The sequence below is a fragment of the Puma concolor genome, chromosome A1 (assembly GCF_028749965.1).
Source record: "Puma concolor isolate L17-30 chromosome A1, mPumCon1.1.hap2, whole genome shotgun sequence".
NCBI classification, from domain to species: domain Eukaryota; kingdom Metazoa; phylum Chordata; class Mammalia; order Carnivora; family Felidae; genus Puma; species Puma concolor.
Genome location: NC_141667.1, coordinates 150,402,682 through 150,426,674, shown reverse-complemented (window position 1 = coordinate 150,426,674; position 23,993 = coordinate 150,402,682). Strand labels below are relative to the sequence as shown.

Genomic DNA, 23,993 nt, shown 5'->3' with positions numbered 1-23,993 from the left:
ATCCCAAAGGAATGACTGACGAGCCAGATTCAAGTTCTAACACACTCAGAATTATTTCTCTTCAAACAGCAGGCCTAATTTCTTTTCAGTAAATCAGGACTAAAAATAACATACAGGATCCAAGCTCTTTCTCTCACTACTAATGTACTTTCTACAGGGTGTTCGAGGCAACTATTTTGAGTATAAAACTAGGATTTTTATGAGCTTTCATTGTTTACTTAAATTGGAATGACTACCCACTACTCTTAAAGGCTTTTCCTTAAAACAAGAGTCGTTAGTAAAGGTGGCTCATGAAATTAAGCCATTTTGCTTTTTGAGGTTAGTGCACAAGACCATAGATTACTGAGTAAAGTACTATGAAATTTAGTATCAGTCACTCAACAAACACAGGCTGAGGGCCTAAGACATGTACAGGACTCTGAGCCAAACCCCTCCCTGCCTGCCTCCCAGGGCTTACAGTCTAGTTAGCAAGACATGACCTAAAGTAGCACCACTATGTGCTAAAAATAAATAGCGGAGATACCTTTTGTAAATGTTTGGACAAAGAAGAATCTGATCGTGAGTTAGGATGGTCTGAAACTAGCTCTAAAGAGGAAGATGAGCTGAAGAATGGGAGGATTCTTAGAGGGGAGAAGGGTCCTGTAGGCAGCAGCTTTTCTGTTTAAGAAATATTTTCACATCTGCACTCACTTGAGTCTTATAAGAATCCTGGAGGTTAAGAAACTAAACACATCCACAATTTACAGACAGGAAAAGGGAGGTCAGAAGACTGGACTAATCTTGATACAATAAGCAATGAAATGTCCAGCAGCCCAGTGTAGGAGAGAATAAGGAAAAGAATTCAACCAGAGCATAGGAGCCACAGCATTTAGACAGGAAGAAAGACTAATGACCTAAAGACTAGTTAGAGAAGAGTACAGCAATAGCCTAGCTGAGAGGTAACAAAGGCACAACTTTTAAAAACACACAGAACAAACTCGATTTTAAACACTTGTTTTAAACTTTAAGTTACCAAGAAAACAACAACAAAAATCACCTCTTAATTGTCTTCCTTTCATAAATCAGTTTCAGGGAGGTAAACCTCTAACCAACAAATTCCTTAATATTATCAAAGATTTTAAATAGGCTTATAAAATAAAACGGGAATTGTGAACAATATTGCTGGAATCACAAGTTCACAAATTTCTGGATTGCCTAAATACGCAATATTGTCTTGCAACTCACGAGCAGTATGATGCCTTTTATTTCGATTTCCCAAGATTTTTGGATTTTTCCGTTCAGAACACTTTGATTTAGACAACTGAAGGCCGACTTATTTCCATATGTAAGCCCTGACTCTTCAAAGAGCAAGGACCCTATAAACATTCGCAGAATAAATGAGGTCACTATCAGAGGCAACACTTTGCCAGTCTGTTCCCCCCAAAAGTTACCAAATCTCAGAATCGAGTTTGGAAGAACCACCTTTCAGCTACCGTTCACCAGCCTTCCCAGCCGGGGCCTTAATGTGAGTAAGGTCCTTACGGTCATGTTTTCCCAAAGTAATGCCACAGTGCCATTTCCCGCAGATGACAACTTCTCAGTCCCTGCCATGTCAGCCTCCCCCGAGCCAGACCCGAGGATTTGTGGGCACTGGGGAAGTCTCAAGGCGGCCGGGCGGCGTCAGGGGCAGTCAGTGGCTGCTCCCCACGCCCTACTCACCGCGACAGGGCGGCCGTGCTCGGGCCCGTCGGTGGCGTCGAGGCGCGGGGCCGAGGCCGGCGCGGCGGGCACCGGGGCGGCGGCGGACGCCGGGACGGGGGCGGCGGCCGGGGCCGGGGCGGGCGGCTGCCGGTGCTTGCCGGCGCGCTTGGCTTTGGCCTGGATGCAGCGCTGGTGCAGGGCGAAGGTGTGCTGGCGCTCGAGCTCCAGGCGCTCGGGCGACACGGCCTCGTAGCGGGCCTCGCAGGTGCTGTGGTGGCGCCGGCACAGCTCGATGCGCCGGCGGAGGCGCTCCATGACCGCGCTGTGCCGCGGCAGCGCGAACTCCGCCATGGGGCAGGTGGGCAGCACCATGGGCCGCGGGCTGCACGGGCCGGGCCCGGGGCGGGCCTCTCGGAGCCGGCTGGCACTGCGGGCTCCGTTCCCCGCCGGCGGCCCGGCCGCCTTACGGCCGCGCCATGGCCCCACGGGCTGCGGAGCGGGCTCGCGCGCGGCGGCGGGTCTTTCTCCGGCCCCGCTCGGCCCGACCCGGGCCGGCGCTCGCTGCCCACCTCAGGCTTCGGCCTGTCCCCGCCGCCCCGGCCCCATTGTTTTCCGCGCCGCCGCCGCCGCCATCTTAAAATTGTTTTCAGGGCCCTCGGAAGAGGGCGGGGCCCCGGCAGGCGACCCCGGCGTCACGGCTGATGAACAGGCACTGCGGCCAATCAGAGCAGGAAGAGCGGGCCGCCCGAGGGGCGGGGGCTAGCACGCAAGAGGCGCGCTGGGGCTCCCGAACGAGTTTAAAAGGAACTCTCAAGTGAGGGGCGGTGGGAAGCCCCTGGGCGGGCCTCAGTGCTGGGCACCGAGCCAAGTATGACCGACAGGAGCCGGTCCTAAACACCACCCCTAGCCCTCAGGCCCTTCCGGGCCCGCGGAGAAAAGGGGCAGTCCGCGAGGCGTTAACTGCCTGACCCAGACGCCTGCCTGGCACTGCAGCGCTTCACCATTTTCTCCTCCTACAGCCTTGTTGAATTGTTTTGATGAACTCTAAAGTAGCCACGCTTTTTCAACGTCAGCTGTTTTTCGACGCATTGCTTACATCCGGCCTCATAATTGGTCAGAATTGTCCACGAGTGTGCTGTGCTGGAAGAGCTTTCTTCTAGCACCATTACGAATCACGGGGACTGTCAATTTCCACTTAATACAAAAGTTTGAACAAGTTTCAAAAGTCCTACTTAAAAACAAACAAAAAAAAAAAACCCAGGGAGCCTAGCCTGACAGTTAAAGGATTATGGCTTAGGTAAAATTGAGTCACTCAAATAATCCAACCAGGGACAATTACGTTCTAGTATTATAACTAGTAGGCATACAGGGTGAGAGACGGGGGGTAAAAACAGGAACAATGACTCAGTACTAAAACTAGGTATTAAGGGGCACCCAACTAACTCAGTGGGGCCAGCGACTCCTGATCCTGGGGCTGTGAGTTCCAGCCCCACGTTGGGTGTGGGATTACTCAAAAATAAACCTTAAAAAAAAAAAACAAAAACAAAACCGGAAAACTAGCTACTAAGCCTGCGTTGGCTCAAGAGATACTAAGAAGTTATTAAGGGCACCCTAACTGCTAAAAAGTTAAACAGGAGGCGCCAGGAGGCTGTTAGTTGAGAGGCACCACCAACAGGTCAAACATTTGTTACAGTAACGTTTTACTAGGGCCCACAAAAATGTTTTATTTTAAAATCAGGAGAAAAAAATTCTTCTTCAAGTAGTATTTTATACAAATGCAGTTAAAAAAAAAAACACAAAGTGGCCCAAGACAAAAGTGTCTAGAACTCATGAAAGCCATATCATGGTCCTGCCTTTCTTCAAACATACATTTTCTAATAGGAGAGATAATAGTAACTAAGTGTACTACATTCTGTGTACTTCTCTTCCAGTAAGTAACCCAAAAGCCTAAAGGCACATTTTAAAGCAGTTTTGGCCCAACTTTCAGAAACATCCTTCAAATACGTAAGAATATGTAAAAGAATCTGATTCTGAACAAATTCTCTAAAAAGTTCAATGAGTCCAATAAATCTTAAAGAATATTATCTACAAATTACTGCCCCCCCTTTCCTGCTATCCATACTGTTATATATACAACAGAAACTACTGACCCCCAATCCAGCAGAAAAAGAAGGCAAAGTCTACACTGGTGAGATGAAATAATTACTCAATTGTCCATATTTTCTGCAGTAAAACACTTGAATTGACAGTTACCATGAAGAAGTTCAGTCAAAAGCAGACACTTAACACAGGCCTTTAATGTAACACCATTTAGTGACGTGACAATTTGAGGAAAATGCAGAGAATATTTTGTGGGTAAGAGAAATTGAGGAATACATCTGACGGAGTGGGTATTTTACAACAATTTGACAAATAGCCAGCATGTTAAATTATAATGTAAGTGCTTTTGAAGAGCTAAACACTGCTGGTCGTTCATTAATGTGTCAGACATTTAATTAGAAGGCTGCACCTTCAACAAAGAGTGAAAAAGAGAACCAAGAAAAGGCTTTTTTCTTTTCTTTCTTTCTTTTTGGACAAACTTTGCTAAATAATCCTGGAAAGGCAAATGAACACTAATTTATACTTGCCATTAGCTGAAGAAACTGTTAAGTGAGACACGAGATGGAGCGTCAGAGAGTGAGGAAGGCAGATTTCTGGAAATGCAATGATCCCACACATTTGCTTCAAGGAGAAACCTACAGACATATTTTCAGGTCTTGCTAAGTAACTGTTTATTTGCACTCAATACATTTGGGAAAGTCTGCTACATAGCTACGGTCACTGTGACCACAGAACAATAGATGAAAAGGATAAAGCACTGAACAGCAAGAAAAATTCATCCCACCCTCCTAAGAATTTCAGTGAACCAGTAAAAAATTTAAGATAAACAAAATAAACAGATACAGCCTTCATCTCTTACGAATATACTTCCTCCCCGAATCTCCCCAATATAAACACTTTGGAGTGTTTATATATATTCAGTGCAAGAAACAGTATCATCGGTACATTTGAAACACCTCTGAAGAAAGAATAAAGCTAAAACAATTCTGAATACATTTCAGTGTGGTGTAATAATGATATCACACTATAGTGATGGGGGAGAGGCTCCGATAGCACCCATCTGCATTCCACATGAAAAAAACAAATCTAAGATCACTTTTTAAAAAATTCTACAAGCCACATTAAAAAAAAAAATTGCTTAAACAGGACTGCTTTATCATGTAATTTAAGACACAAATGTTACATGAACTGCAAATGAAGACTTAAAAAGGTTAGCAGCTACAAAAAATCAGGTAAATCATGCTATATGTCACTCCTCCCATAAATACTTTTAGCCTGTGTTCAATTACAGTCAATTCTGAATTGGCTCGCCTCTGGCTTAGACTTCTCAAGCCTTTACACAGAGTAAAAGAAATGGATAAAAATGAAAGACAGTATTCTATTCTGTACTTTGACCCTGGAAAGGTGCGGGTCTGCTTAGAAAAGGAAGAAGAAACATACACTTAATCACATAAAGCTTAACACTATGCAGAGCTTTATAATCATTTTCAGCAACGGACTGCAAGCTGCGCTGTGAAGAAAATGCATAGCAGAGGAGAAAGCTGGGAACTGGGGAAAACAGGGAAGGAAACAGTGTCAACACAGTGGAAGAAGTGACGAAACATCTGCATCTACTTGGGAGCTCCCATACCCTGGGAGCATTCCTTAAAAAGCCACCTGCTCCAGAAGGCTGGAGCCCAGACTCTCCCAGTTTGGGAAGCATGACCGCCCGAGTGCCACACTATGCCACCTCCTCCACCGACTGCAAAGCTGTCTGGGAACTGGGCTGTTCCAAGGGCAACAGAACACACGCACTTTATGGTCTAAACCAACAAGAGGAAAAGTTTCTTCTTTCTGTATGTCTATTTTTAATACAACTGAAACAGAACCCTTCTATAAATTTGGGCTGCCATCCAATCCATCTCCTCAATTTCCTTAGGAGGAATTGAGTGATGGAAGCAAGCAAAACCAGATTATAACCACAAACTACTGCACTTTAAACATGATTATCAATTTTAAGGGACAGACACACTTGAAGGTTTCTTAATACCAAACTTAGAAAACAAATTTGGTGATAAAAACTGCAATTCATCCCCCTAGCATTCTAAAAGTTGGTGTTACTTCTGCATGGACAGATTAATATATTAAATTAAGCCAAGATTTTTAAAGACTGGCAAAGTTCTACCACTCTATTTTAAAAAACAAAGATGTTTCAAAACAAAACAAAATACAAGTTAGTTGCTTCATGTTACGTTTCACAACCATTAATGTTAAATGCTTTCTTTCTACAGCAACAGGGTCCTTTAGGTCACAACTGCAATTATTTACTGCTTAGATGTTTAAAATTACACGGGCTAGTGTTCGACTGGAACCTGTTGATGGTGACGTCTGGAGGTTTTCTGAGTTTCAACCTAAGGTGTGCCAGGGTCCTCTCCTAGGACCACACTTGCAGGGGAAGGGGAGGGAGAGGAAATCACAGATCAAGTTCTTTAAGATTGTTTCACTCTCTTCGCGGCTTTCTGTTTCTTGGTGATCTGTTCAAAATTTCATCCTCCTGTTGGATGAAAAAATAACAAATTCACTGTAAGTAGCATACTTTATAAACAAGTAAAACTTCACCAAGTTTTCAAGATTTGTCAGGCTGAGTGAGGGTAACCCATCTGAGGAAAGAAGAGAATAAAAATCTTTAGAAGAAAGTGCACCAAGAACAAGTGTCTCAGAGGTGGTGGGGTTATGTGCGTTCTAATTTAATCTGTACTGTTTTCTACAGACAGGCACTTTCCTCAATCAAACTCCTAAACGTTTTCTTTAAAAAGGACCAGATGCCATGCTTTCCCCACATTATCCTGTTCGATCCTGAATAATCTACTGGCCTGTGGGCACATTAGCCCCACTTTGAGGCTTCTCTGAGAAAGACAGGATATAAGAGGATGGAAGACTATCCCAGCAGTCCCACACGACACTCTAGATGACAAGCCCAGGACCTCATTCTACTCTATGGAGCGACTTCTTATATTGTGAGGAAGACTGGTGGATATAAAATACGTATGTGAGACTCGTCCCTACCTGAAAGAAGAGCATTTAGTTGAAACTCTGCATTCTACTTGAGACAGGCTACGACCATAGAAAATGTAAACAGCATTGACCTTTATCGATGGAGGGGCAGAGGTGCAGAAGCTAGAATGGAAACTGGGTAAGGTTTTCCAGCAAAGAGCAAACTGAAACAGAGATATGCTTGGAAAAGGGCCCTAAGAAAGGTGTAGACAATTCTCTTTCCCTTGTACCTCTTACCAATTCACCCAAAATCTGGACCCGGAAGCCCAGTGAGTTCTCAGACCTTCCTCTCCTATCACCTGGCTAGAGCTACCATATCTTGCCTGCATTATCACAGCAGCCTCCTAACTGTTCTCACTGATTCTCCTGTCTGTAGAAAACACAGCAGCCAGAGTATTCAGATCCTGTCACTCCTGTGCCCTAAAGCCTGCAATGGCTGCCCATTTCACAAGGAAAAGCCAAGCTCACATTATGGCTTGGGAGGTCCCACTTAATCTAGAGCCTTCCCCACCCCAACCCCCCACCCCCCCAATGGCCGCTAGACTACTACTTCAGGCCACTGTACTGGCTGTTCTCTCTGCCAGGAATGCTCTTCCTAAGGACATCTCCACGGCAAAGTCCTGTATCTCTTTTAAGTCTGCTCCAGTGTCACTCTTCCATGAGGCCTACCATCCCTAACATTGCAACCCATCTCACCTCTGGTACTTCTAACACCCTTTCCTTTCCTACTTTTATTTTTCAGGCCCTATAGTTTCCTAACATACTATTCATTCATTTCCTTATAATGCCTCTTGCTTATTGGCTATTTCTTCCTACTGGAATTTATGCTCCCCAAAGGCAGGGTATTTTTGTTTCTGTCTTGTTCGTTGGCAATGTGCAGCACATGATGGGCACTCCAGAAATGTTTGTTGAATGGATGAATCCATGAGTAACAGGGATAAAAATTTTAGAATACAATTATTTGCTCAAAAAATACTTTTTATTCCCTCCTAACCACTAGACCCCCAGTGAAGGAAATACTTTTTAAGGGCACAGCAAGGAGAGAGGAGACAGATGTGTTACATTAATAACCTGAAGTTACCATCTTAAAAACACTGTATTGGTTTTCCCCTAAAACCTTCTGCTTATTCCAGAAAACCATTTGTAGCACAGAAAAATACTTCCAAGATTCAGATATAGTTTAAAATTAACCAATAAAATGTGTACCTGTCCTAAGAATTCCACTTTTATAAAACTAATTCTAACACATTTTTTTAATTGCCACAGCAAATGAAAATTACCCTATGAAAGTACCCCCTCTCTAGGGGCACCTGGGGCTCAGTCAGTTGAGCATCCAACTTCGGCTCAGGTCATGATCTCACGGTCTGGGAGTTAGAGCCCCATGTCGGGCTCTGTGCTGACAGCTCAGCCTGGAGCCTGCTTCAGATTCTGTGTCTCCCTCTCTCTGCCCACCACCTCACCCTCTCTTTCTCTCTCAAAAAATGAACATTTAAAAAACCTTTTTAAAGGGGCGCCTGGGTGGCGCAGTCGGTTAAGCGTCCGACTTCAGCCAGGTCACGATCTCGCGGTCCGTGGGTTCGAGCCCCGCGTCGGGCTCTGGGCTGATGGCTCAGAGCCTGGAGCCTGTTTCCGATTCTGTGTCTCCCTCTCTCTCTGCCCCTCCCCCGTTCATGCTCTGTCTCTCTCTGTCCCAAAAATAAATAAACGTTGAAAAAAAAAATTAAAAAAAAAAAAAAAAAAAAAAAAACCTTTTTAAAAATGCCCCCTCTAGGGAAATGTACTTTCACTTGAGTTGCTTGAGATATAAACTGTACTTTTCCTTCGTATTACCTCTGCTTTAGGTTTTCTATCCTCCTCCTCTTGACTGACAGTGCCACCATCTTCTTCAGCATCACTTTTCTGCTTCTCTTCTAAGACAGAAATCAAAAGTACAACAAACTGAGCGAAACCTTATATTTGTTTTTGGTAATTAGACCATTAGCATTAGAACATGCTTCAACATTCAAAAGCAATCTTTATTGTTTGAAAACACCTTAGGGTCTTAGCTTAAAGCAGATATTCTGGGGCCTACTTCTTACCAAGTTTTTCTTCACCTTCCTCCTCCTCGTCTCCCTTGTCCTTTTCCTCTTCCTTCTCTTCTTCTTCCTCCTTCACATCTGGTTGAGGGGCATCAGTTTTCTTATATTCCACAGGACTTGACTGTTTCTGAAATATTCCCCCAAAATGCAACAATTTTGCTTACGCTTTTATGTTAACATCTACAAACTAAGTTCTATACGAGGCTATATACTGGTAAAATGAGTTAAGATATATAGGGGTGCCTGGGTGGCTCAGTCAGTTAAGCATCCAACTCCTGACTTCGGCTCAGGTCATGATCTCCCAGTTCGTGAGACTGAGCCCTGCATTGGGCAGTGTGCTGACAGGGCAGAGCCTGCTTGGGATTCTCTTTCTCCTCTCTCTGCCCCCGTCCTCCAAAATAAGTAGATACACTTAAAAAAAAAAAAAAAAAAAAGGTTTAAAAATGAGGTAAGATGTAATTCCTGCCCTGAGAGTTTTCTCTTCAGTGAGCATGTGTGCAGGTCAAGGGCAGAAGAAACAGTAAGAACAAAGGGTGAGAACAAAGAAGGAAACACACCCGGTGCAAGGTGAAACATAATCCTCGTTTAATAGAAGTAGAGCACTTAAACAGAATTTTCTTGCCCTTTTTTTTTTTTTCTGGAGTGCACACAACAAAGACTAAACAAGAAAAACTAAAAATAAGGCTGGATTACTCCCAAATGTATTTTGGGGGGGGAGGTAGGGATGCTGAAGGAAGAATGCATAATGAAAAAAATAAAAGACTGAATTGTAAAGTATATGAAAACAGCTATCCTAGGAAGAAAAGCTGGTTTGGGCCCAGATGGCTGGTTCTATACCTAAGTTGTTGTGTTTTCTGTTTTTGTTTTCCAGAAAGCTGCTGCCAAATATTATGGAAGGGCAATATTGCAGGCTTAAGTACTTACTAGAAACTGAAGGGCTATAAATCCTCCTCCCACCTGGGCACAATAAATGGCCACTGAGAGTAGTAAGGTTCCAGGTGTGGCCCACTCATTACTGATCTCAGGCAACAGATCTTAGTTATATTTAATATGAGTTCTTTCTAAAAGTGACTAAAAAAAGAAAAACTCATACCTTTCCAGAGCAGCAGAAGAGGATAACAAGAAACACAGGCAGAGCTACTGTCAGGATGTAGACCACCCAGAGCCACGGGCGCTCCTCGGCCGCCTCAATCATCTGCCCCACCACACCTGGCTGAGAAACAGGATGAGACGGAGCTCAGGTCCTTGTTTTTGACACCAAATACATAGGTGGCACCGTTTCGCTGTTTAACCTCTGTATGGCACTACTCCCTTGTCAAAGGGTTTGAGCCAAGACAGTCATACAACATAAAAAGGAAATAAGAGAAAGTCTCCATTTTCCCCGCTTTTACCATCAAGGTGGTTTCCCTTGCAGAGGTGTGAAAGCAGGCTTCTTAATCACCTGCCAGAGGCCCCCTTAACCTCACCGCCAGTGAATGAATGATTTCTTGATCTCAATTATCTCTGGCTCTCGCACTCACAGCTTGGCCATATGGCCGCTTGTGTGAAAACTCCATATATTGGTAAACCATGATTCAACATTTAAGAGTGCATTAAAATATATCCTAGGGGGCACCTGGGTGGCTCAAGTGGGTTAATTGTCTGACTCTTGATTTCGGCTGAGGTCGTGATCTCACAGTTCATGGGATCGAGCCCCGCATCAGGCTCTGCGTGGACAGCACACAGCCTGCTTGGGACTCTCTCTCCACCCCTCCCAACATGTGGTCACATGCTCTTTCTCTCTCTTAAACATTAAAGAAAAAAATTTTTAATTAAATACACACATACCCTAAATGGCAAATTTTGTTAAATATGCTTTAACAAAGTAAAAAAAAAAAACTACCCTACACATAACACAAATAGGGAATCTGAAGCCATCATGTCAGACCGGTGAAATCATGTCCAAACACCTGGTATTTTGTTTTTAGCAGGCATACAGTCACACATTTTATGCCACTATTCCCAAATAAGGTAAAAGACAAATCCTAGAAGATAGCCTGTCACAAAAGAAACAATTTGTTACTTGCAATAACAGACATAAATGCGTAAGAAACAAGTAAGCACAAACCTCAGCAGCTCCGTCGGCAGCTTTCTTCAGGCCCCATCCATCATTGGCCCAATCATCAACTACTCTTCGATCACCGCAAATAATAAAGTTGTCAAAAAAAATGTCTGAGGTCATGGACCACAGCTCCAAACCAATAGCGCTAAAAGGAGTCATTTTGAAAGGTTCCAGATCTTCAAAGAAGTCTGGATTTGGTATTTTCCGGGGCTTCCAGATTCCCTAGAGAAAAATTTTAAAAAATCACTTCAGATAATGAACAACACAAACTTATGGTGAACCTAAGTAAGAATTAAGATGAATTCTGCATGATCAATGAAGGCCAAGTGCTGACTTTGTAAAACTCAACTGAGCAACAGGAAGAAAACAATAAATGCTACTGACGCCTCTAAGATGTGTGGACTCCAAGTACTTTCAATTTCTAACATCATCCGTGACCTTGATCCAAACCAACACCTCGCTCTGCCTGGCACATTCCAACAGACTCTTATCAATAAACAGCCTTGAACAAGTACAGACTTGTCCAGTAGTGATTTAAAATGTACATGACCTTCAACCAGCAATTTTACTTCTTGATAACTAGCTAGAGAAATGGTTACCACATACACCAGACATGTTCAAGGATGATTACTGCAGAAAGGACGCCGAAAGCAAAAATGGCAATCCACCTAAATGGCCATCCACAGAACAGCTAAAGGCACTTTTAATTAAAGGGCAATTTTAATTTATCTTATTACTTGACTGCACAATTAAAAATACACTTACAAACGGAAAAGTACACACATAGTGTATGCACAAAGACAGAGACCTATGCCTTACATTTTAAAGGGAACCAAGTGGAAATTAACAATGACAAATCATCTGACTAGGACAGAAACAGCAAGACAGACCAGGGTCTAAGTGGTTACATGTTTGTAGTGAAGTTGCAGCTTTATAACATCACTAGCTCTATTCTGAGCATTTTATATTTGCATCTCACAGTCTTTTCACAGCTGAAATACTAGGTGAAGCAATGACCGGACTCAGGGTCGGGGAGCCCCTTCCCACGTCAGGGCTCTATCCACCCCATTCCATGGATTGCTGGTTTGGATCCAGTGGCTGCAACACCCCCACCACACAACATAAGGGTGCCCAAATCACAAGTTTTCCATTTTTCTTTTCCTTTTTTAAACACAAGTTACAAAGCAATTAGGAAAGCTCTTCCTTCCAGTTTCTAGGTTTATTTTTTCAACACTTAACATATAAACTCTCTCTCAATTCGGCAGTTTGTTCTTAATTCAATAGTCTGAATACAGTGATCCACCTTAAGGCCTCACTACAAACAAAACTTCTATCCAAACAAACAGATCAGTGAGGCAACTCAACCATCAAGAGGCACAAACCTGGTAGTTAGGATTGTCAATCATGGGAGGCTTCCATTTGCCTTTATAATTAGGGTTGTCAATCATAGGTCGCTGCCAGAGACCACACCCAGGGGCCGACTCACACTTAGGGTTGGCAATCTGAGGAGCCTCCCATTCTCCATCCATATCTTCATCCCTGTGGAGAGACAAATTACAAATGGATCCTGTGACGCAGGACTGATGGCCATGCCAGGGTTCCCCTGAAATCCTGCAGAAATTCTTTCACGGTGTCATACTATGATGACCCTGGAATACCATCTTGTTTCTGCATTTCCAGTAACATGACAGTCACGTTAAAAAAAGACAAACATGGGGGTGCCTGAGTGGCTCAGTCGGTTAAGCGTCCGACTTTGGCTCAGGTCATGGTCTCACGGTTTGTGAGTTTGAGTCCCGCATCAGGCTCTGGGCTGACAGCTCAGAGCCTGGAGCCTGCTTCAGATTCTGTGTCTCCCTCTGTCTGCCCCTCCACTGCTTGCACTCTGTCACATTGTCTCAAAAATAAATAAACATTAAAAAAAAAAATTTAAAAAAAAAAAGACAAATATGAGGATGCCTGGGTGGCTCAGTCAGTTAAATGTCCAACTTTGGCTCAGGTCATGATCTCTCAGTTCATGAGTTTGAGCCCTGTGTCGGGTTCTGTGCTAACAGCTCAGACTGGAGCTTGCTTCAGGTTCTGTGTCTCCCTCTCTCTGTCCCTCCCCTACTCACACTGTCTCTCTCTCTCTCTCTCTCTCAAAAAAAAAAAAAAAAAAAAAAAGACAAACACGAAATTAAATTTGTTGAGCTGTACACTTAAGTTGGACACTTGGCTATATTTAATTATTAACTTTTACTTCAGTAAAAAAGCAAGTAATTTAAAAAATTAACTGAAGCTCTTACCAATCCTCCGGCTTCTCTGCATCTGGATCAGGCACATATTCGGGCTCATCATCTAACCAGCCTTCAGGTTTTGTAGCTTCTTCATCTGCAATCTTAGCAGGGGCATCTTCATCCCTTAAACACAAAGGAGAAGGCTAGTTATGACAGCACTGACCAGGGAATCATAATTGATCCCACTTGTGAATATGAAACAGGGCAATCTAAAATACAGAAGTCTTGCTTAACCTCAGAATTTTAAATAATTCCTTCTAGACAGTATCTGTAACTCATTCATCTGATAATGGTCTAGTATTCAAAATACAGAGAGAGCTCTTACAACTCAGTAATAAAAAGACAACCCAATTTAAACAACGGCAAAGGATGTAAATAGACATTTCTCCAAAGATACACAATTGGCCAATAAGCACATGAAAAGATAATTTAACATCGTTAGCCATCAGAGAAATTCAAATCAAAACCATAATAAAATATCACTTCACATCCACTAGGTTGGCTGTGAGAAAAATGATGGATAAAAACAAGTGTTGGCAAGGACGTGGAGACACCAGAACTCCCATACGTCACTGGTAGGAAAGTAAATTAGTACACCCACTTTGGAAAAGTTCGGCCGTTTCTCAAAAAGCTAAACGCATAGTCATCATAGGACCCAGCGATTCCACTGCAAGAGAAATGAAAACGTGGAACCACCCAAAAACCTGTATATGACTGTTCATAGCAGCATTATTCATAACCATTTCCAAAAAACGGAAATAAGCTAAACATCAGTCAACTAAAGAACGGATGAATAAAGTGTGTCGTTATCCACACAATGGAGTATTCATCAGACAGAACAAGGAACAAAGTACTGACACGTGCTTCAACATGGATGAACCTTGAAAACATTATGATGAAAACATTATGAAAAAAGCCAGACACAAAGGGTCGCATATTGTATATAGTATGCTATGTCCAGAATAGGTTAATCCAGAGACAGAAAGTAGATTAGTCATTGCCAAGGGGCTGGTGGAAGGAAGAAACAGGAAGTAACTGCTTAATGGGTATGGGTTTCTTTTTGGATGATACAAATGTTCTGGAATTAGACCGTGGTGGCAGTGGTTGCACAATACTGTGAATATACTAAATTGCTGAATTGTACAAATTAAGAGGATGGATTTTAGTATGTGAATTATAATTACTCCGAAATTAAAAGTTCATCAAGAAGAACCTAATTTCAAAGTTTAATGCGGTTACTGTATAACAGTGCCACTTCAGCTGATAAAACAAAGACATCTATCCTTGGTCACGATTACGGCTTCTTTTTTGAATAATGCTTACTTTAAATTAATGGCATGAGAACTTGTATAATATTCAGCTGGCCCTTTTAATTAAGCCAAACATTCACACTCCCACCCCTAAAATAAAACAGCTAGGTAGGCGGAGTCCAGACCTAATGTTCACGAATATACAAACTTAGCATTTACACTAGCACAGCATAAAAGTTTAGGTACACATACTTTAAGGGAGGAAAAACATGAGCTAGAATTTAACTCCTCTTTGTTCACTTCCTGACGTTTCTGAAAGTCACTGTATCCGAGTTCAAACATGGCCACACACAAGAGTCTAACCCTGCCTGTTTTCATTCTCCATTACTCTCCCGTTTTACACTGCATGAAAAGCTCCACACTAGATACTCCAGTTTGCTCACACGTGTCAAGCTCACTCCTGCTTCCCCACTACTACACACGCTGTTCTTCCTCAACTGGGAATATCATTTCTGATCATCACCACTGGGTTGACTCCTACCCCACTTTCAAGTCTCAGTTTGACCTGCCCTGCTTCAAGAAGCCACCCCTGGATCAGGTAGACCCGGTGCTCTGGTCACCTGCTGACACCTACTGCTAGGTCACTTGCCACCTGCATGCCGACTTCACCTGCCTGTCTCATGGCTGAAACTGGAGCTTTGTGGGCAGCTGGTATCCCCATGGTTTTGTTCCACTGTCCAAAGCAGAGCAGACATGTCTTGAGTGAGATTTAAATGGGAAAAGGTTATTTTTCAAGTTAAAATTTAACATTTCAAGACTTTCAGATGTGAATTAATAGAAGTGCTGGAAAGGCCAGGCCAGAAGAGGTTCTGCTATAAACCAACCATGTTACCACAGACAAACACTTTCATCAATTTCAGCATTTTGTGGCTTATGAAATGGTGTCAGGCAATCCAGATGATCACTATGGCCCCATTGCAGTCACAGTGGTCTACATTTCTCCTACCATTTAGACAGCATCACAGATTATTGAAATTATGAGATCTTAGCCAACATTCGGTTGTTTAGGCCACATGGAATGTATGAAATGCTGCACTCCAAGACTCACCAGTCATCCGGTTTGACAGCATCAGGATCTGGTATTTTTGGTCTTTCATCCCAGTCCTCAGGCTTCTGGTCATCTGGGTCCTCAATTTCACGTGAAGGATTTACAGAAGGAGTCATGTCGTTTAGCAAATTTCCACTATTCACAACAGATTGGTCCACTAGTATTTCAAAACTATTATCTGGATTCAGGACTGAAAAAATTAAATGCAATTTTAAAAAGTTAATTAACCACTCATTCCCCAAGCTCTCTTTACACAACAGAAGATCATATTTCTAACAGAAAACAGAAGCACAGAGTAATGACCTCAGGGCATTAGAGTCAGAACATGGTCTTGAAACTTTAAGCAAATTAACCCACTCTTCCTTAACTATAATTCATAAACACTAGTTCCTCAGGATTTTAAAATTAAAACATAATGATACATAAAATTTAAAACACCAAAAGACTTCAATTATGGACATTAAAAACAGCAAAACACCAAAGGTATATAAACTGATGCAATGATGATCCAATACAAATGGTTACACACCAGTCAACAGGCAAATAAGTTTATTTATTATAACCATCCCCCCAAGTGGAAAAAGCCCTCTTCCTCATTTTTTGAATTGGTACTACCGCCATCTATGTTACTAAAATTTCAAAGTACACAAGTTTTTTATTTTATGCATTGAACCACATGTCCATTTATGGTTGTACTTTTGGAGCCCAGTAGAATTTTAAATCCATAAAGGTATCTCAAATGAGACTTCCTCTAAAGCCCAGATCCTACACCTAAATGTCTCCCACGCAGCATATCCAGAATACTATGGAAATCAAGCAGCAACCACTCCGCTGTCCTCAGTAATGACCAAGACCAACAATATCAGCAGTAGTATGTACTCACGGAGAGCTGCTGCTGCTTTTGTGAAGTTAAGAGAGCAAGTGAAATATAGCACCTTCAATTTTTAATAAAAAAATGACACGTGTTTATACACATACAGCCAAACATGTTACAATGTTGATATTTCAAATAATTTTAAACATCTTTTGTTTTGCTTATTTCCAGCTTTTGAATTCCACACTGAGTATGTATTACTTTTGTTACAAATAAAAAAAGTTACTATATTCTTTAAGAAAAGAGGCATGTCTATATACGCTCAAACCATCAGGAAAAACTTCATTAAAACAAAAGATGCAGTCCAAACGATTAAATTCAACTGTCTAGGTGTTGGAGCATCCAAAGTTCAACTGACAGATAATTTGAAAAAAAAAGTACATATATTTCTACTGTGTCCTATCATTTAACATGTTATCAACAAGAAAATAATGACAAGAAAACGAGGGGAATCAGCAAAGCTCTTTATGGAACACGAAAGATCACTCTGAAAATGTCTCAAACCCCACTTCTCAATTCAACCTACGGGAGGAGAAACCTTTTTTTTAGTGATGAGAGATTAAGTTCTTTACACCACTATGATATTAAGTCAACAGAAACTCTTACTTGCAAGGCTTGGGTCTCCTCCAGGTGTACAACCTTTAAATTAAAAAGATGATAAATGCTATCACACCCCCAAATTAATGCATATTCTTACTTAATGTATAAAGATGTGTTTTCTTATCAGTAAAATAGGTCTTTAGATCTGCATCTGGCCTCTTAGCGTGCTTTTCTTCATATACACCCGTTTTGGGGTTTTTGTGGCGGAAGATGAAGTGCAATTTATAGTCTTCTCCACATTTATCTGGACCAAACATAATCGTATAAGGGGTCTTGTCGTGGAACTGATCCTTCAGAAACAAAAATGAATTATTTTAAGTGACTCAGTCAAAGTGTTCAAAAGCAAACTTTCAAAGTGTGATATTTCCTCTAATAAAATCCCAGTAAGTTTTTGGCACCTTAAAGAAAAAACATTCATTTATGAGGCTTATATAGCTACCAAAGAAAAAGAAACTTTACATGAGAATATATGAAACTGCTTTAAAAAACAAAACAAAACAGTAGGGGCACCTGGGTGGCTCAGTTGGTTAAGCGTTCAACTTCGGCTCAGGTCATTATCTCACAGTTCGTGAGTTCGAGCCCCACATCAGGCTCTGTGCTGACCGCTTGGAGCCTGGAGCCTGCGCTTCAGATTCTGTGTGTCCCTCTCTCTCTCTGCCCTCCCCTGCTTGCACTCTGTGTGTCTCTATCTTTTTTTTTTTTTTTAATTTTTTTTTTCAACGTTTTTATTTATTTTTGGGCCAGAGAGAGACGGAGCATGAACGGGGGAGGGGCAGAGAGAGAGGGAGACACAGAATCGGAAACAGGCTCCAGGCTCTGAGCCATCAGCCCAGAGCCTGACGCGGGGCTTGAACTCACAGACCGCGAGATCGTGACCTGAAGTCGGACGCTTAACCGACTGCGCCACCCAGGCGCCCCCAAAATGCTTATTTTTAAGATAGAGACACACATGGGGCGCCTGGGTGCCCACCCAGGCGCCCCCAAAATGCTTATTTTTAAGATAGAGACACACATGGGGCGCCTGGGTGGCCACCCAGGTGCCCCCAAAATGCTTATTTTTAAGATAGAGACACACATGGGGCGCCTGGGTGGCGCAGTCGGTTAAGCGTCCGACTTCAGCCAGGTCACGATCTCGCGGTCCGTGAGTTCAAGCCCCGCGTCAGGCTCTGGGCTGATGGCTCAGAGCCTGGAGCCTGTTTCCGATTCTGTGTCTCCCTCTCTCTCTGCCCCTCCCCCGTTCATGCTCCGTCTCTCTCTGGCCCAAAAATAAATAAAAACGTTGAAAAAAAAAAAATTAAAAAAAAAAAATAAGCATTTTTTAAAAAGTTAAAAAAAAAAATAGTCAAACTGGTGCAGTCACTCTGGAAAACAGTATGGAGGTTCCACAAAAAATTAAAAATACAACTACTCTACGACCCAGCAATTGCACAACTAGGTATTTATCCAAAGGATATAGGTGTGCTGTTTTGAAGGGGCACATGCACCCCAATGTTTATAGCAGTACTAACGACAACAGCTAAAGTTTGGAAAGAGCCCAAATGTCCACTGACGGATGAATGGATAAAGATGTATATACTCCATATATACAATGGAGTATTACTCGGCAATCAGAAAGAATGAAATCTTGCCATTTGCAACTACATGGATGGAAATGGACAGTATTATGCTAAGTGAAATTAGTCAGAGGAAGACAAAAATCATATGACTTCACTCATAGGAGGACTTTAAGAGACAAAACAAATGAAGATAAGGGAAGGGAAACAAAAATAATATAAAAACAGGCAGGGCGACAAAACATAAGAGACTCTTGAATATAGAGAACAAACAGAGGGTTGCTGGAGGGTTTGGGGTGGGGGTGCTAAATGGGTAAAGGGCATTAAGGAATCTACTCCTGAAATCACTGTTGCACTATATGCTAACTAACTTGGATGTAAATTTAAAAAATAAATAAATTATTTTTAAAAAGTAATGCATATACCTATAGCTAGTTACTGCTTCTTTCATAAAAAAAAGAAATAAGTTTGCCAAAACTAAAAATTACCTAGAACAGAAATCAGGACAAGATAGAATGGCTTTGAAATTCACATTTCAAATAAAAAGCAAAGAAGTGTCAAAGTCATTATTCCCAATCCTCTAAATATTTCAAAAGCAGGAGAGGTCTTTATTTACACAAGTGTAAACAAAACTTTCCTTTTCTCTAAGATCCTTAAAAGATAACTGTGTGGGCGTCTGGGTGGCTCAGTTGGTTGAGTGTCCGACTTCAGCTCAGGTCATGATCTACCAGTTTGTGAGTTCGAGCCCCATGTCAGGCTCTGTGTTGACAGCTCAGAGCCTGAAGCCTGCTTCAGAGTCTGTGTCTCCCTCTCTCTCTGCCCTTTCCCCACTCATGCTTTGCCTCTCCCTCAAAGATAAACATTAAAAAAAAAAAAAAAAAAGAAACGGTGGGTGGTCCCATAAGGAAACAGGAAGTACCTACCAGGTTGAGTTCTGGGGTTTTGGAAAGCAGTTTCACATAGGCACCACCACATTCTATTCCATTTTGGAAATTAACCTCATACCTAATTTCAAAGAGAAAAGCAGAAAACCATAAGCCATTTTGAAAGATCAAATTTCTTAATTTACTTCCCCTTTCCCCCAATCTTGGTCACATATTTTATCACAGGTCATACGTTTATCCTTAAGAAAAATTCCATCTTCTATTGCTTTTGAAGATTTTTTTTTTTTAAGTAAGCTCTATGCCCAGCATGGGGCTTGAACTCACCACCCCGAGATTAAGAGTCACACCCTCTACCAACTGAGCGCCTCATCTTCTTTTGTTTTTGAATGACTATTCAATACCCCCCACCAAAAATAAGTAAAATAAAACAAAACCTTAATGCAGATTCCCACTGAACACTTTTTACAAAACCCAGAAGTTCATTTAATATTAGGGGAAAAATAATCTGTTTCAAAGGATTTATTCAGCAGGAAAAATATACTGGATTATAGGATGTTTAATACACCCCAAACCAGCTACTAGAACATACAATTATTCTCATAATTCTTTAAAATACAGTAATAATGTTCTGAGATCTAGGAAGTTTCTATCAAGCAAATGTTTCACTCACTGAACAATGAGAGGCTTGGTATCAAACAGGAAGGGCTTGTTCAGTTTCGCGGAGATGGCATGATGCTTGGCCCGAGACATCAATACAAGTCCTTTATCACCTGGAAGCTTTGTTTCCTTCATTTCATCTACCTCCCACTTTCCTGCAAGACATCAGAAAAAACTCCAGGTATTCCTTAATTATACCTTTGAAGATCTCTTAAATGGTAACAGACAAAACTTCAAGTTGTTTAAGTCTATCATGCTGGCAAATTTTTACCATATTCCATTTACCTATGAGAGCTGGTCTATTAAACACACACACATTTAACAGGTATTAGGATATGGTTTTTAAAAACCTGTAGCATATTCACTTCATCAACGCCTAGAAAGACCTTCCACTTCCAACTGACAGTACCACAGGTGATAAACTACCTCTCCATTTTATGGTATGCAACAGTCAACAGGTCTAATCCTATGAACACACAGACAGCAAAACTCCCAAGGAAAAAATCTTAAAATGTACACATATTCCTTTCAAACTAGCCTTAAGAGATACTATGGAAACAACATGTGAAGCCTCAATTTGCTCTTACATCTACATCAAATGGAACTCACCATCATATTTGGCAATTTCATCATCAGTGTCCTCTTTCTTGGCTTTGGATAAAATCCACCTATAATTAAGACAAACCCCCAAATTAAGATTTAAAGGACAGCTGGCCTGTGAAAAGAATCAATGGAAATACTAACAAAAGCAAGATCTACCCAGGTCTTCGTAGCCTATTTAACCACTCTACTTTCTTTGACTTTTATTTTTTATTTATTTGTTTAGAGAGAGAGAGAGAGAGAGAGAGAACACATGCTCCATGTGCAAACTTAGAAGGACAGAGAGAGAGGGAGACAGAATCCCAAGCAGGGGGATCCTAGCTGGCTCAGTTGGAGAAAGCATGCAACTGTCTGAGCCCCACGTTAGGTATAGAGATTACTTACTTACAAATAAATAAATTAAAAAAAAAAAAAAAAAAAAAGAATCCCAAGCAGGCTCTGAGCTGCTCAACTTGGGGCTCAATCTTAAGAACCATGAAATCATGGCCTAAGCCAAAATCAAGAGTCAGACACTTAACTGACTGAGCCACCCAGGTGCCCCTCTTCAACTTTTAAATCTGCCACACAAATAGTAATACATTGAATTCAACTCACAAACCTGTGTAAAAAAAAAAAAAAAAAAAGTACCAAACCCAGGAAACAATTCCACTTTTTTTGAGACTTAAGAGAAAAAAATTTTTCAATTCAAAGAACAATACATAGGGTCGAGGGAAAAAGAGAAATGGAAATTAGACCCACATGCTCTAAAAAAATTTTCTAACTGGGCATGTTCTAAATTTTCCTAAAACAGCACAAACACTGGGGACATAAAATAGACATTTCACTACATAAAATGCTATGCAAAAAGGAATCCATTATCATATCTTACTTATGTGAGGTTTGCCTCCAAGATGTTTTCCCCTAAGAGACACTTACCCTGACAGAGTTCCTCTGTCAAAGGAATCAGCAAAATACACTTCCCCTGTTGGAACCGGAGCTTTGTAGGTGACCTATGTTTAATATAAAAATGAGACTCAAGAATTGAAATTTGCAGCACTATTCCCTTCTTAGTAGGATTTGCTTTTAATTATCCCAAATTTTTATAGCAGGCCCTCAATTCAATGTATAAAAAATTTATCATTGGCAAGATATACAAAAGGCTACTATTTTTAACTTAACTTCCCCTTGGAAAAAGGTCCAAATTTACCTTCATCCTTTGATTATCTCAAGAGGTAAAACAAATAGATTCAAAGACTACTTCAAACCTTTGGAGACGGAGGAGCACTGGTATCTGGTTTTGATTTTGAGTCTTCTACCTCTTCAATAACATCATCGAGGTCGTCCTCAATATCAATCATATCATCATCATGGCCTTCGTGAGCATGAACAATTGTCGTTCCAAGGACCAGTAACATACAAAGCAACCACTTCCCTTCCATGATCTACATATAAAAAAAGTAAAGTAAGTTAATTGTATCACTTTTTAAAATCTTTGTAAAGAGGGGCACCTGGATGGCTCAGTCTGTTGTGTCCAACTTCAGCTCAGGTCACGATCTCGCGCAGTTCATAGGATGGAGTCCTGTAATGGGCTCTGGGCTGACAGCTCAGAGCCGGGAGCCTGCTTCGGATTCTGTGTCTCCCTCTCTGCCCCTCCCCTGCTCGTGCTCTGTCTTTCTCAAAAAATGAATAAACATTAAAAAATAAAAAACTAAAAATTTCGTGAAGACCACTAACCCCTCTCTTATTTAAAATTAAGGCATTCAAGGGGCACCTGGGTGGCTCAGTTGGTTGAATCTCCAACTTCCGCTCAAGTCATGATCTCACCTTGAGTTCTAGCCCACATTGGGCTTAGTGCTGACAGCTCCAGGCCTGGAGCCTGCTCTGGATTCTGTCTCCCTCTCTCTCTGCCCCTCCCCCGCTCACGCTTTGTTCTCTCAAAAATGAATAAACACTAAAAAAAAAATTTTTTTTAATTAAAACTTTCAAATCAGAGCCAGAACAACTTAACCATGACTATTTCATTTTACAGGTAAAGAAAGTGAGCCAGGGAGATCAAGGGATTTTCCTAAAAATCAGTCAGTTAAAAGATTCAATTTCAAGAAAATTTCAAAATGAAACTCAAAACGATTGTTCCCATATATAATATCATGTTGGCCACCGACCTAGGGTGTCCAAATGCAATTTCAAACTAGCTTTTTGCATTTATAAAGAGTTTGACAATGGGCAAAAATCTCTTTGACGTATTAATTTACAATTTACAATGACATGGTAACAGAGGAGCTAATCAGCCTCACATTAAAAAGTTAATAGAGATATTGTTCCAAGATCATCAAGTTTAGATAGAGCTTTTAACTAGTGTTTTAAGGCTCACCAACAAAAATACTAAGCCAAGGACCAGCTACTTTTATCTCTTATTTTTTAAACACTTAAATGTATTATATCAGGCTGTCATGGCTGGTAGTGGGTCCTCTTTCTAAGGACCACAGATCTAAAGATATAAAAGCCGAGCCACGTGGATGCACAGCATGATTTAAGAATAAATAGTACAGGGTTTTAATTGTGCCAGATGAGAAGAGTTCTAGAGATGGAAGGAGGTGATAATTGCACAAGAATGTGAATATACTTTATGCCACAGAACTGTACACTTAATAATGGTTAAGATTATAAATCTTCAACAGAAATTAATTTTTTAAAAAAGAGAGTAAATCTTATGTGTTTTTAAACCACAATAAAAAACTCAAGGAAAAAACCTGAGCTTAATATTTTTGGTCTCTTGTTTACAATAAAGACTTTTATTTCTCAGGCAAAGTCCAAAAAAAAAAAAAAAGAAAAAGAAAAAGAAAGAAAAGAAAGGAAGAAAGAAAAAAAAAAAAAAGCTGAAGGAGCTCCTTCACAAACTTCAAATGGCCCCAATACACAACCCTGGCTGCCATTTTGACCAGTTAAGTTCCTAGAAAAAACCTAAATCAATGTACTCTCATGTTGAATTTAATGCCAATTCCTTACAAACTCTGTAATCCTTTAGTGTAACTCAACACATAGAACTAAATTTTCATGCGTCATTTCCTGGTATTTCTTTTATTTACGCATCTTAGGACTGTGTTCCCAAAATGAAAGAAGGTAAAGTAGACTGGATTCTTAAATGTTTAGCATCTAGACAATGCAGAAAATACAAGTATTAATAAAACCATCCATAACCTTTCCTAGGACTGGATTAGTTTTT

The 23,993-nt window shown here is 41.2% G+C and overlaps 2 protein-coding genes across 4 annotated transcripts in view; both read right to left on the bottom strand.

The window, feature by feature from the left end:
- MAML1 (mastermind like transcriptional coactivator 1) overlaps window positions 1–2,334 on the bottom strand; it is a 43,244-nt gene extending 40,910 nt beyond the window's left edge. The window contains exon 1 of the mRNA XM_086706342.1: window positions 1,699–2,334. Coding sequence (XP_086562468.1) covers window positions 1,699–2,052 — 354 coding nt within the window. The 5' untranslated portion in view covers window positions 2,053–2,334. The remainder of the gene's footprint in view (window positions 1–1,698) is intronic.
- A 1,623-nt stretch (window positions 2,335–3,957) lies between these two features.
- CANX (calnexin) overlaps window positions 3,958–23,993 on the bottom strand; it is a 34,948-nt gene continuing 14,912 nt past the window's right edge. For 2 of the 3 annotated variants that reach the window (XM_086706356.1, XM_086706354.1), the window contains 13 exons: window positions 22,036–22,212; window positions 21,707–21,780; window positions 20,801–20,859; window positions 20,205–20,346; window positions 19,574–19,655; window positions 17,195–17,387; window positions 15,624–15,813; window positions 13,275–13,388; window positions 12,375–12,531; window positions 10,999–11,214; window positions 9,985–10,104; window positions 8,892–9,018; window positions 8,566–8,723 (listed from right to left, as the gene is read on the bottom strand). In XM_086706356.1, the coding sequence (XP_086562482.1) occupies window positions 8,581–8,723; window positions 8,892–9,018; window positions 9,985–10,104; window positions 10,999–11,214; window positions 12,375–12,531; window positions 13,275–13,388; window positions 15,624–15,813; window positions 17,195–17,387; window positions 19,574–19,655; window positions 20,205–20,346; window positions 20,801–20,859; window positions 21,707–21,780; window positions 22,036–22,209 (1,791 nt within the window). In that variant the 5' untranslated portion in view covers window positions 22,210–22,212 and the 3' untranslated portion in view covers window positions 8,566–8,580. Of the gene's footprint in view, window positions 6,314–8,565; window positions 8,724–8,891; window positions 9,019–9,984; window positions 10,105–10,998; window positions 11,215–12,374; window positions 12,532–13,274; window positions 13,389–15,623; window positions 15,814–17,194; window positions 17,388–19,573; window positions 19,656–20,204; window positions 20,347–20,800; window positions 20,860–21,706; window positions 21,781–22,035; window positions 22,213–23,993 lie in introns of those variants that run through there. The other variant, XM_025924732.2, reaches the window with a different exon arrangement.